The sequence below is a fragment of the Prunus mume genome, linkage group LG7 (genome assembly GCF_029339155.1).
Source record: "Prunus mume cultivar Tortuosa linkage group LG7, ASM2933915v1, whole genome shotgun sequence".
Lineage (NCBI taxonomy): Eukaryota > Viridiplantae > Streptophyta > Magnoliopsida > Rosales > Rosaceae > Prunus > Prunus mume.
In genome coordinates this window covers 16,555,816-16,570,616 of record NC_142704.1, presented here as the reverse complement: position 1 = coordinate 16,570,616, position 14,801 = coordinate 16,555,816, and the positions used below count along the sequence as shown (strand labels likewise).

Genomic DNA, 14,801 nt, shown 5'->3' with positions numbered 1-14,801 from the left:
TTTTAGTTTTTTAGTTTCCTATGATTCTATACAACTATTTTGACTAGAAAACTAACCATAATGCTTTATTAATGAATATATACACTCAAAAATTGTTTCTTTCATAAAACTTGAAGTTTCAATAGTTATTACATAGTTAACCAATCTTTATTCCTACCACATACATACTTCCTACCACATCGATAACATTAACCTAAATAATGAAGCTACACGTGATTGCTCACAAATTCTACCAATTCGATATGAACATAAATTTGTTCTTGAGTGTGTGAGTTGGCTTTGTCTTCTTGCACATTTTCCATGTTGTATTCCCTCTCCTATAGCAGTATTAGCAACAACATGTCTCTTCTTGGCTTGTAAAATTAACATCAATCTTTACAAATGAAGCTTGAGACATAGTGGTTTAAAGAACAGTTTGTTTAAGCACCTGCCACATCAAATACAAACTAAATAATATTATTTTAGTTATTCACTGATTTTATGTTTCAATAAACATGGCCATAAGGAAAATATACATACATGAAGGGTGCAAATAGTATCCGTAACTGACAAGATAACACCAAGTGCTCCATGTAGAGAACTAAAATAAAAAATATGAGCATAAAAGGGCAAAAATAAGAAGGAATAAATGTTTCAAATACAACACAAATATAAACTCAAACCACTAAAACGTGAACACTATCAACTTGAAACTGTTGTTGGTATACCACAACAACCTACAACTTTGAAAATTACTTGGAAGCAAAGGACAACGATCGAAGGATAATGACAGTTTGCATCACTCGAAGTTTGATGAATGACAGTTTGCACAGGGTTTCAACTTAGCTACGTTACATCACTCAAAGGATAATGCTTGCATAAAATAAAAACAAGCACAATAAACAAGGTCGAACTGTGAAACCATTGATTGGCTGAAAAATATTGAGTGATGATAACCATGACTCAACTCCTACTCATGTTTCAAGCCCAATATAAACACCAGACATGCACCGTGAACATAGACATAATGAAATTTGAAAACTAGTAGATAATCAACGTACCTCTATTATCCTCAAGACATCTTTCCCAACTAGAATGATCCCTTAAAATGGAAAAAAGAATAGGTAAGTTTTCAAGGATTTTCTTAAACCAACAAGGCAAGAAGATCAGCACAACATGATTTGAAGGAAGAAGTACCTTGTCCACGAAGAGCTCAATGCATGTCTGTTAATCTTTTCTAGCAAACAAAAAAATCTCACGTGAAAAGTCAGATGGATTAGGGTGGGATTTTAGATAGGGTTTGGTATTTATACCTCCCACTAAAAAGTTTTACACAATTCCACATTAAAAAAAATCCTTCTAAAATTAGCAAGTTTTTAAATATCATAACACTTTTTGTTATTTGTTTAAAGTCTTGATTGAATACTGTTAATGTATGCATTTTGGGTTTTTCTTTTGGTTTCCCTTGACAATTTTGTAATAGGATTTTTATTGTTTTTATCAAGCTCAAGTTTTAGATTAAGAATAGCCTCTCTAGGTGTTCTTAACTAACAACTATCCTATGGAGGTTCATGCAAATTGACAAAGGCAAATTGTGCATTGCATCACATTGCATTAAATTGATTTCATAAAATGATGACTGATAAGTTCATAATTTCATACATTCGCATGACTTCTTTACTTAGTGACTTTGCTTAGTTTCTCTTTATTTTGAGTCATTTACCTCTTTTGTTTATTTTGTAGGTTAAGACAGCAAGAGATCACATTTGATGCAATCCATGCTTGTTAAGGGCTGATTGGAATAAGAGGAATATGAGCTTAAAGACAAACCCAATTTGGGCGACACTTCTTGTCAGTCCAGTTTCGTGGGTAATCTTGCAGTCCTCATTTCAGCAACTTACACAGGTCGGATGAGGAGACATCCTTGATAAAAGTTGTTCCAATGGGTGTCTATTATCACATGGTCAAATTTCAGCCCAATTGGATAAATATGGAGCCCTCAGCACGTCAAAGACTTAACCAAGTTCACAGAAATGTCATATTGGCTGCCATCACATTTCAATGTGTCTACATCCCTAGAGCCATGTGCTAAGTATGGGCAACCACACATGGGAGTCAAATCAGCTCAGAAACTCAGAAGGATGAACAAAAGTCAAGTTTTCCATTAAAAAACCATACCAAAGCATGTATTTGGCAGCTGGAGCAGGTGGCAAGTATGGGCATCTGGAGCAAGTGGCAAGTATGGGCTGCTGGAGTTGTTGGGAGCAGCTAAGAGAGGTGTGCTTCACTAGCCAAAGGGGAGGACGAAATTTCACTCTATAAATAGAGGGCTGCACACTCATTCAAAGATATAGAGAGTCAGATACACATTTTCACTTCACCCATTACTCTCATACACAAATTCAGATTCACCACAAAGAGAGAAGAGAGCTTGAAGCTGTCCTGGGAATTCCTTGCTGCCATCATCTAGTTCTTTTCCTCTCTTTATCCTATCTATATATTTCTTATTTTCTGTATTCATAGTTATGTCTAACTAATCCATTTAGTTAGGGCTTAGGATGAAGCCCTAGTCATGAATATTCAATGTTATGGATGATTTTATAGTTAATTGATTTCCTTGCTTTCATTATCAAGTTGTTAATCTCCAATTTATTATGTGCTTGATGTATGTTTTCTTGGAGTAGCTAACTAGAATTTTATGCATCTAGCACAGGTTGGGAAGGGGTTTAGATTCACCAATTCTACTCTCCTTTCACAAGCAACACATGAATGGCCTAAGAATCATTCAAGGGGTTAATAACCATAGGTTGACTAGGACAGATACCATGTTCTAGGACTTGTGTGATTATCATATTCTCAAGGAGCTTAATAACTCTTGTATGCTTTATTCTAAGTAGATACCATGCTTAGGTTGCATATTAGAGATCACGTGTTGTGTAGATACCATGCGCAATTACATGCTTTAGGAGAATCATGCGTCCTGCACCTAGATACCATAGGCTTGTATGCGATAATCTGTTGTTGATGAAGCTTGAGTCAATTTCTATGCATTCATAACTTGGATAGGAAAACTAGTGGTGGATTCCAAGGCTCTAACACCTCTCAATTATTGTTTCACAATCTGTCCAGTGTTTACTTTGAGCACTTTCATTTCACTTTCTTCTTTTCATTTCAACAACAAAACCCCCCATTTTGAGTGCGTGTGTGGTGCTAGGATTCTGTCCTAGACCTTGAGTAATTAGCAAGAGGCATTGTTGAATTCGACCTTGCCTTTAGCTAGTTAGTCAGTTTCCTTGTTCTATGTTTTTCTAGCATTATAAGTAATTTAACTTGGAACTAAGTTACCATTCTCCTGTGGGATCGACCTCGTATTTACATAAGCTATACTATAAACGGTTCGTGCACTTGCAAGAATTAAGAGTTGCTGTTTTTAATTACTCATTTTAGTTGTTAGGAATTGAATGAACAAGTTTTTGGCGCCGTTGCCGGGGAACTAGTAACGATGGTGCTATAGTTAGATTACTTTGATTCTTTTATTTTTGTTTGTTTCATTTGTTTCTTTTCGATGGTTTTTCTTTTAGTATTCAGTTTTTGTATTTAGTTGTTATCTCCATTGAAGGCACTGAATTGAGTTCCTTGGTGTGTGCATGTCCAAATCTGACCAGGAGCATAGTTCACCTAAGCCACTTTCACCAAGAACGCTGCTGTACATGCTGGTTTGAGGAGGAATTATAGTTATTCAAGCGCTGAATCTAAGAGCTACGAATCTGAAGGTTCAAGCAAGATGGCAGAGATTCCGAACAACAACAATAATGTTGAAGGAGGTGGTGCGCTTGTTGTCCAACCTCGAAAACCCCTGCGTGAGTTTTCCATTCCCAAAGTCACCGATCAACCTTTGTGCATCGTCTATCCTCAACTCACAGTTGACAGGTTTGAGCTTAAAAGTGGTATGATTCATCTTCTTCCAACTTATTATGGTAATACCATTGAGGATCCTTACATGCATATTAAGCAATTCTTTGAAATATGTGCTACGATCAAAATTCATGGCCTTGATGATGAGCAGATTAAGATGAGGCTATTCCCATTCAGTTTAAAAGATAAGGCTAAGTCTTGGTTATACTGTTTGCCTAATGCTTCAATTCGTACTTGGGATGAGCTTTCTAATAAGTTTTTGCAGAAATTCTTTCCGGCTCAAAAGACTAACAAGATTAGAAAGGAAATCCTTGGTTTCACACAAAAGGAAGGAAAAGCTTTTATGAATGTTGGGAGAGGTACAAGGAGATGATAAGTTCTTGCCCACACCAAAACATAGAGAGTTGGATGCAAATGCAATCTTTCTATGAAGGTTTGCTTGATTCGAAAGGATGATGGTAGATGCAACAAGTGGAGAAAGACTGATGAACAAAACAGCAGATGAGACTTTTACTCTCTTTGAATCCTTGAGTGCTAACTCTCAACAATTGGAGCCACAATAAAGGAAGAGGAGCTCGTATGAAAGCTGTGGTCTCTGAGGTAAGTACTAATAATGAGATTGCTGCAAAACTTGATGTTATGTGTTCTTTGCTTCAACAGGCAGTGACTAGCCCTCTAGGAAACAAAGTGGAAGTTCAAGATAATCTTTTGCAGAGACACATGCTAGGACAAGCAAGGAATCCTAATAATGATCCTTACTCAAACACGTACAATCCGGGGTGGAGAAATCATCCTAATTTCAAGTGGAGCAATAACTCAAATGTGCAACAATCTCAAGGACCTCCCCCAGGATTTCAAATACAACAAAGGCAATTCCAGCAAGCTCCCCAATCAAGTGCAAGAGCAAAGGGGTGATCAAATGGAGAGAATTGCAAGACATGTTCAAAAGTTCATGGGGCAAAAAATGCAAACCAATCAGAATCTTCAAAATGCAGTGAACAAACTAGAAGTGCAAGTTAGGCAGATTGCATCCTCCATGAGCAATAGGGCATCCGGAACATTTCCAAGCCAAACGGAGGTGAATCCAAGGCATCAAGAGCATGCTAAAGCAGTACACATTTTGAGAAGTGGTAAACAAGTTGATAATAAGGTTGAAGATGCCAATGAAGAGCAAGAAGATGGAGAAAACGTGGAAATCATTCAACCACCACATGGGCAGCCCACAGCTTCCAACAAACAATCCCTCAATCCTTATAGAAAAGCACAAACCCTAAGGTATCATCTAATGCTAATCACGTTCCAATTTCAACTAATGTTTTTAGGCTCTATTGCACCCTTTCCTAGCAGGTTATCAAAGTTCAATGAAAGATCAAGGCTTGACATTCAATAAGGTGCAAATCAACATCCTCATTGCTCAATGTCATTGCTCAGATTCCAAAGTATGCAAAAAATTTGAAGGATCTATGCACTAACAAGAGGAGATTCAAAGAGCATGAACAAGTTGCATTGAGTGAAGAGTAAGTGCAGTGTTACCAAGAAAGTTACCTCCAAAGCTAAAGGATCAGGTTGGTTTTCTAGACCTTGCGTAGTTGGTGATTTTAAGTTTGAAAAAGCTTTGCTTGATCTTGGTGCTTCTATAAACCCTATGCCATATCATGTTTATGAGAAACTTAACCTTGGTGAGTTGCAAGCCACATATGTGAGCATTCAATTGGCAGATAGAACTATTAGGTACCCTAAGGGCATTCTAGAAGATGTTTTGGTGAAAGTGGAAGAGCTAATTTTGCCAGCAGATTTCTTAGTGTTGGAAATGGAATAAGCACCAATTCATGACAATCAGTTTCCACTCATTCTAGGTCGATCATTCATGGCAACTGCCAGTGCTATTATTGATGTGAAGAATGGTACATTGACCATGAACGTGTTTGATGAGACAATAGCATTCAAAGTGTTTGAAACCTCCAAGTTTCCAAGTGATGAGCATGAAGTTTTCCAGCTTGATGCAATTGATACTATGGTGAAAGAAGCACTGCCAATGAGTTATTTGGAGCCTATTGAAGCATGCATCACACAAAGCATAAGGAAAGAAAAAGTGGACAGCTTAGAGGCTGTGATATCTCCTTTACTTTTTGAGCTTGTTTGCAAGCATGGATAGCTGCATAGAAGTTGGAAAGAGGTATGCAAACCAATTTGAATCATTACCCCCACCTACTAACAAGGTTTTACCTTCTATTGTGCATCACCAGAGTTGGAATTAAAGCAATTGCCAAAACACCTTAAATATGCTTATTTAGGTGAAAATGAGACTCTACCTATTATCATTGCCTCACACCTCGAACCAAATGATGAGAAGAAGCTTTTGAGAGTTCTAAAAGAGCACAAAACTGCAATTGGGTGGAGCATTGCAGATATCAAAGGCATAAGTCCAACACTATGCATGCACAAGATATTATTGAAAGACGACGCAATGCCTAAGAGGGATGCCCAAAGACGTCTCAATCCAAACATGAAGGAGGTGGTAAGGAAAGAGGTAATGAAGCTTTTAGATGTTGGTATTATTTACCCTATATCTTATAGTAAATGGGTGAGCCCAGTGCAAGTTGTCCCCAAGAAGTCAGGTATCACAGTGGTGAAGAATGAAGCAAACGAGCTTGTACCTACACGGGTGACCACGGGCTGGAGAGTTTGCATTGATTATAGGAAGCTCAACACAGCAACAAGCAAGGATCACTTCCCTCTTCCATTCATTGATCAGATGCTTGAGAGATTGGCTGGCCATAGCCACTATTGCTTCCTTGATGGATATTCAGGCTACAACCAAATCACCATAGCCCTAGAGGATCAAGAGAAGACGACCTTCACATGTCCCTTTGGCACTTTTGCTTATAGGAGGATGTCTTTCGATCTCTGTAACGCCCCAGCCACTTTTCAAAGGTGCATGATGAGCATTTTCTCCGACATGGTAGAAAGGTTCATTGAGGTATTCATGGATGACTTCTTGTCTTTGGTGATTCTTTTTATCAATGCTTGCATAACTTATCCAAGGTGTTAGCTAGATGTGAACATACTAACCTTGTGCTTAATTGGGAAAAATGTCATTTTATGGTTAACCAAGGCATAGTTATTGGTCATGTCATCTCTAGTAAAGGAATCGAGGTAGATAAAGCTAAGATTGATTTAATTGCCTCCATGCCCTCACCTACTTCTGTCAAAGAAGTACGTTCTTTCCTTGGTCATGCAAGTTTCTATAGGCGTTTAACTAAGGAATTTTCTAAGATTGCAAGGCCTTTGTGCAATCTCCTTGCCAAGGACATGGATTTTGTCTTTGATCAAAACTGTGAAGAATGCTTTCAATGCTTTGAAGAAGATGCTCACAACTGCCTCAATCATTATACCACCGGATTGGAGCTTGCCTTTTGAATTGATGCGTGACGCCTCAAATTATGCTGTTGGAGCCGTTTTGGGACAGCGAATTGATAAGAAGCCACATGCCATCTACTATGCTAGTAGAACCCTCAACGATGCCCAACTCAACTATTCCACCACAGAGAAGGAACTGTTAGCTGTCATATTTGCTTTGGAAAAGTTTAGATCATATTTGATTACTAACGAGGTTATTGTTTACACTGATCATGCAGCATTTAAATACTTGTTAGCCAAGAAGGATGCCAAGCCACGACTCATTAGATGGATTCTCTTATTGCAAGATTTTGACCTGGAGATAAAAGATTAAAAAGGAAGTGAGAATGTCGTAGCTGATCACTTGAGTAGATTGGTACATGTATCTAATGAAGAGGAGGATTCATTGCCATTGCATGAAAGCTTCCCTGATGAGCAACTCTTCTCCATTTGTGCTTTGAATTCTCTCAATCCATTACCTTGGTTCGCTGATATTGTTAACTATTTGTGCACTAATGAACTCCTTACAGGGTTATCTACGTTCCAATGTGACAAGCTTAGGAAGCAAGCAAGATACTACTTTTGGGATGATCCATATCTATTCAAGCATTGCCCAGACCAAGTAATTCGAATGTGTGTGCTTGAAGGTGATTTTAAGAGCATTCTAGAGTTTTGTCACTCCCACGCATGCGGAGGCCATTTTGGAGCAAAGAAAACTGCCGACAAAGTGCTACAATCAGGTTTCTTTTAGCCTACCCTTTTTAAGGATGCTTATGTTTTTTGTGCTTCATGTGATAGATGCCAACGGATGAGTAATTTACATGCTAGAAATCAGATGCCTCTCACCAATATCCTAATCATTGATATATTTGATGTTTGGGGAATTGATTTCATGGGCCCTTTTCCTACCTCTTATGGATTTGAATATATATTAGTTGCTGTCGATTATGTTTCTAAATGGGTGGAAGCCATTGCCACTAAAACTAATGATGCTAAGGTTGTGATTGGTTTTCTCAAAGGAAATATTTTTACAAGGTTTGGCACACCTAGAGCAATCATTAGTGATGGTGGCTCCCACTTTGTTAACCAAGCTTTTGCAGCACTCTTGAAGAAATATGGAATCACGCATAAGGTGGCAACACCCTATCATCCTCAAACTAGTGGGCAGGTTGAGATAAGCAATAGGGAGATTAAGCACATACTTGAAAAGACAGTGAACATCACAAGGAAGGATTGGTCCATGCGTTTGGATGATGCACTGTGGGCTTATAGGACTGCTTATAAGACCCCTATAGGTATGTCTCCGTATAAGCTTGTTTTTGGTAAACCTTGTCACTTACCAGTGGAGCTTGAGCACAGGGCTTATTGGGCAATCAAGGCCTTCAATTTTGATATGAAAGCTGCTGGTGAGAAGAGGAGGCTTCAACTCAATGAGTTGGAGGAGTTGCGACATGAAGCATATGAGAACGCTAAGCTTTACAAGGAGAAAACAAAGCAATATCATGACAAGAAAATTCTTAGGAAGACGTTTGAGAAAGGGCAGAAGGTTCTCCTATTTAATTCACGCCTTAAGCTCTTCCCAGGTAAGCTTCGTTCTCGGTGGATTGGCTTTTTTGTTATTACTAATGTGTTTGATCATGGCGCAGTGGAGATTCAAAATATTAAGGATGGCAGCACCTTCAAGGTGAACGGACATCTGTTGAAACCTTACTTTGATGCCAACTTTGATGCTAATATTGAGTCTCAAGCACTCAAGGAGCCTCCACCACTCTCTTGATGCTTACCAGAGTTTGGACATCCAGCTAAAGACATAAAACTTAACGCTTCTTGGGAGGCAACCCAAGGTGACGAGGGGAAGACATAACATGCAAGGAAGCCTGCTTGTGTCCTAATCTCTTCAAAGGGGAGTTTTTCTGAACTCTAACCTTTGGTTATGTCTTTCCCTTATCTTTTTTCCTTTCATTTACGAGGCATTGCTTTTTCTTACACTCTAAACATTGAGGACAATGTTTCATTTAAGTTTGGGGGGAAGGATTTAGTTATGTTGTTTCAAATTGTCAAATTTTAAAATTTTGAGTGTGTCTAATGGCCAAAAACGCAGGATTTTGTGTGTTGTTTCGTTATCTTTCCAAACACCTATGATAAGACTTGGATCTAATACTAATATGGTTTCTCAGAAATTGATGTTATGGTTTAAGGACTTTCTGTGGCCCGTGGGTTGGGGTTTGGGAAGGTGGGGAGTGCGACAGATGATCGGCAATTGAGAGAGAGAGAGAGAGAGAGAGAGAGAGAGAGAGAGAGAGAGAGAGAGAGAGGGCGGGTCTAATCTAGCGGCGGAGGTGATGAAGTGTGGTCTGGTGATCATTGTCTATTATTAATGGACTTAACTACTGTAACAAGAAGAAGGCTATTGAAACTCCCTAACAATCAGCATTCATATATGTTGAGCATCTTCCTTCACTTAGTTCCACAGTTAACGCAAATGATACAGCTGTCTCAGCGGATGGATCGATGGACACAACACCAAGCCAAGTTTTCTCCCAATTGAAGTTTGGCGATGCCGATAAGGATAATATCACCTTTGATGCTTCTTTCTGGTCCTTCTCTTTAGCTTTTCCGATTCTGGGGTCGGGTCGGAGATTCGTCTGATTCTTTTTCTATGTTTTTGTTGGTTAGTTGTTTTAGCCTTTGTAGATTAATTGTCAAAGAAAGAAGAGCCTATTTTTGTTATGAGTGTTTTTGTTCTTCTTCACCATCTTTGCTTCAATTCTTTTATTTGAAATCCTAAATTTGAATGATTGAGGAACCCAGATTTAAAATCCTAGCTTTTCTTATTCTAATCCACCTTTGATTCAACACACCACCGAGTTATCAACTAACCAGTATTAACTTCTCACCACAAAACAAAAAACAAAAAACAAAAAACGTTTGTATATAAAGATTCTCTCTTATTAACCAGAAAAGAGAAGGAAAATCAATGGAAGAAATAAAAAAAAAGTTAAAAAGCCCAAATGTTTGTGAAAAAAATTGAAGCTTTCCCAATATGGGAGTGTATTTAATTAGGATTCTAGAGCATTTTAAAAGATTTTTTTTAAGTGCCAAATTTCATGGAACTCTATGGAACTTTTTAGATTTCAGTGACTTGGGAAGAGTTCTATATAATTTTATTATAAGATTAGTTATTTGACATTATGAAAAAACTAACCGGCAAAAACAAAACAAAGAAAATCAAGATAGTGGGAAAACTTAAAGGGTCTGTTGTTATGCAAAAATTCCCTTTGATCTTGTTCTTGATAGACTTTAGACAAACACACTATGGATGTATCAAACACTCACACACTCGAAAATAACCAAACACAAAGAACATGAGAATTTATAGAGATTCGGCAATACCTACGTCCTCTTTGGTGATCACTGTGAGAAATTTCACTAATGAAGATATGTTACAACTTTGGTTTACTAAGAAACCCTCTTAGAACACTACCTTCACAATTTGTTTTCTCTCACACCCCTTCGCTCAACAATCTTGATGTGCTTGTGAACTCTCTCACACTTGGTTTTCTCTCTTGCTCACTATAACTCCCGGCTACTTTGCTCCCTTGTGTTTGCTCCTCTTTATAATGTTGGTATAGTCAGCCTTTCAACGTAGGAAGGAAGCTTTCTTCAGCTGCACACTCAACATTCATCCACCCTCATCAATGCTCTTGAGATGAGAAGTCTTCACACCAGCCGTCTTCATTAATTGCCTTGGGGTGAGAAGTTTTCACACCTAGAACTTGCCAATCAACTAATTCCTAGCTCCAAAAAAGTCACATTAAACTCATAGACTTCTTGGGTTACATGTCTAGTGGAAATGGGAAAACCAAACACACGGGAAAGACATGCCAAAACTGAAGAGAAAAAAACGCATTCATGGTAATTGCATGAGTTCTGGAAAATCCCACCGGTCTAATTGTCAATTGCATTCTCTCTCTGGAAAATTGCACTTAGCAAGTCGATTTTTTATATATATATATATTTTCATTCCTTCACATTTGTTTAGGTGAGCTTACTCAACATCTGCATCAGGGGTGGATCTTAAGCCAGGGCAGGGTAGGCTACCGCCTACCCAAAAATATTTCACTAAAAAAAAACCTATATATAAACTATGTAATTGATATCCATTTCATGTGTTGGTATACACTCTTGCCTACCCAATCCATATAAAACCCACAGCACAAGCCCACTCAAACTTTAAAAAACTGAAGAAAAAATTATAACCAGCCAGCCCATGTTATGAATGGCCCAGTCAAACTTTAATAAAAGAAAGAATATAACTTAAGCAGCCAAATAGTGGCTGTGCGGTGCAATTCTAGACAGAGTCGGAGAGCTTCTTCTCAACGCAAGTCTTGGCTATCTTTGTGCAATCGTGACACTGGACAGCCTCTTCTCTTCTCTTCTCATATACAAGGAAACAAGTATTCTTCTTAATATCTTCTCTTTAATTATCTTCTTCTATTGGGTTATTCCTAAAATAAATGTATGCATTTTAGTTTTAATCTTAATTTGAAATTGAGTTTTCTAGGGTTTAATTAGGAATGAAATATAATTTGGGGATTTTGTTGAAATTAATTAGGTCTTTGATTTTAAGAATTTTGTTGAGATGTTTGATTTGATGTTGGCATTGTTGAGATGTTTGATTTGTTGTTGGTATGTTAATGTTTGACTAAATTCATTGATGCTATTATGAGAAATTGTTTGATTTTTTGTTGGGATATTTGATTAAATAGGTTATCTTTTATTATGTCGGATCACAATCGAAACCCCAAAAAAACAAAGAATTTGTTCTCTTTTTTTAAGAAAAAGAATGATGGGTCATCATCTTCTATAATGCCTCTCATTTGTGATGAGCCAAATCTTCTCTCTTCTCCCATTGTCGAGCCTTAAGTTGAAAGAGTTGAGACTCAAAGAGTTGATAGTGGTCAAGATTTTAATATCAATTATCTTGAGCGTGATCCGGGATTACGTCTTCAAATATGCCAATATTCGGTGAATGAACAAGATAATGTGCGAAAAGCCTATATTATTTTAGGACCTTGTCAACCGGAGTTAGAAGACTATCCAAGCCATTTAGAAGGGCGAGACTTACGTCGATTTAATAAATTGTGGTTTGGTAAATTCCCTTGGCTTGAGTATTCAATTGCTAAAGATTTGGCATTTTGTTTTCCTTGCTTCTTATTTAACATGAATCATTCACATTCAACCTTTACTATTCATGGATTTCAAAATTGGAAGAGAATTGGTGGTAATCAATGTGTATTTCAAAGTCATGTAGGCAAGCTAAATTCTCCACATCATCTTGCTATGCAAAAGTGGGTTAGCTTAAAAAACTCATCTCTTCATATTGAAAATGTGGTAGATAAGCAATCAAAGCAACAAGTGATGGACAATCGGTTGCGACTTACAACCACAATAGAGGGCATTCAAGTATTTAGCAAATCAAGCATTGGCTTTTCGAGGTCACGATGAATCCGTCGACTCATCTAATCGGGGCAATTTCGTTGAAATCTTAAAGTCTTTTGCAAGAATGAATATAGAAGTTGAGAAAGTTGTTCTAGATAAGGCTCCTCATAATGCTCAGTATATTGCCCTTGATATACAAAAACAGATTTTGCATATTTTTGCTACCAAGGTGAAGAAGAAAATTTGTGCCGAACTTGGGAAGAACAAATATTGCATTCTTGTTGATGAATCAGGCAAGGAACAAATGGCTATTATTCTAAGATTTGTTGATTGTGATGGATTTATTCGTGAACGTTTTTTTGATATTGTGAGTGTCGTAGACACTAATGCCTTGACTCTTAAACAAGAGATATGCAAAGTGCTTGATAATAATGATATTCTAGTGGAAAACATGCGTGGCCAAGGGTATGATGGTGCTAATAATATGCGTGGTTCATGGAATGGATTACAAGCATTGTTTCTTCAAGATTGTCCATATGCATATTATGTGCATTGTTTTGCTCATCGCTTGCAATTAGCATTAAATGGTGCGGCTAAATATGTGAAGGTTGTATGGAGATTTTTTTCAATGTTGACTAACATTGTGAATTTTCTTAGTGCTTCTGCTAAGCGCCGTAATGAGTTAAATTTAATTAGAAAAGCTGAACTCAAAGAGTTGTTGGATTCTAGGGAACTTGAGACAGGTAGAGGACTTAATCAAGGTCGTAGTTTGAAACGAGCTGGAGCCACTCGTTGGGGATCTCACTTTGCCTCTATTACAAGTTTAATGAGTTTATTTAAAGAGACTAAAATACTTCTTCAGAAAATCAGTGAACATGGACCTAACCAACAATTTCGTGGTGATGCAGAGAGTAACTATATTGCTATGATGTCTTTTGAGTTTGTGTTTGCATTGCTTTTGATGGATAAAATTATGGGATTGACCAACTTTCTCTGTCAAGTGTTTCAAAAAAAAACTCAAGATATTGTAAGTGCTTTAAAATTTGTTGAAAACACAAAATCATAGTTCCAAGATATGAAGGCACATGGCTGGGATGATTTATTCATGAGTGTGGTGTCCTTTTGTGAACAACATGGTATTGATGTTCCTGATATGAGTTCTCGTTATATGATGGGTACACGTCGTTCTTGTTAACAAAAAGATTTTATTACAGTTGAACATTACTATCGCATTGATGTATTTAATGATGTGATATATTGCATGTTGAGGGAGTTAAATGACAGATTTCCAGAGCAAACAATTGAAACTTCTTATTCTTAGCTCAGCATTGGATCCTCGTAATTCCTTCAAATCATTCAATATTAGGCATCTATGTAAACTTGCTGAGAAATTCTATCCTGCTGATTTCAGTCCAAGTGACTCAAAAGGTTTGGAAATTAAGTTGAGGTATTTTCAAAATGATATATATCGCCTTCCCTACTTTAAGGACCTCACCACTCTTCCTCAATTATGTCAACAATTGGTGGAAACAACTTTGGCAGAAAACTACCATTTGCTTTACAGATTGATTGTTGGTGTTGACTCTTCCTATTTCTACTGAATAACGAACGAGCTTTTTCATGTATGAGAATTATTAAGAATAGACTTCGAAGCACCATAACTGATGAATTCCTTGCTGATTGCATGATTCTCTACATTGAAAGAGAGTTTGCTAATAGTATCGATAATGAAGAGATAATTGAAGAATTTAAGATTTCTAAGCCTCGTAGGGTACAATTTTAGATTAAAATAGTTTAGTTTTTGTGTTGCATTGCATTTACTTCTTGTTTTTTTTGTTAAGCTTTTATTTATGTATAGATATGCATAATTGAGGGTAAGGCTCATTACGTCCCCCCCTGACTAGGTGTATCTTTTATTTTTATCAATAAAATTCACTCGTACCGTCGAGTTTTTAAGGTAAGTTTCATCTACGACTTTTGAATCCTGGATCCGCCACTGTTCGCATGACTTCTTTACTTAGTGACTTTGCTTAGTTTCTTTTTATTTTGAGTCACTTACCTCTTTT

The 14,801-nt window shown here is 37.3% G+C and overlaps 1 protein-coding gene and 1 non-coding gene across 2 annotated transcripts; one reads left to right on the top strand and one right to left on the bottom strand.

Moving 5' to 3' along the window:
- Positions 1-4,186: 4,186 nt before the first annotated feature.
- On the bottom strand, positions 4,187-4,292 carry LOC148915610 (small nucleolar RNA R71). Its single transcript, XR_016122400.1, has one exon. It is a non-coding gene; the product is annotated as a small nucleolar RNA R71 (small nucleolar RNA).
- An 8,567-nt stretch (positions 4,293-12,859) lies between these two features.
- On the top strand, positions 12,860-13,801 carry LOC148915609 (uncharacterized). Its single transcript, XM_089041962.1, has 2 exons — positions 12,860-13,226; positions 13,314-13,801. Exons 1-2 carry the CDS (start codon positions 12,860-12,862, stop codon positions 13,799-13,801), a joined length of 855 nt encoding a protein of 284 aa, XP_088898088.1.
- The last annotated feature ends 1,000 nt before the right edge of the window (positions 13,802-14,801 follow it).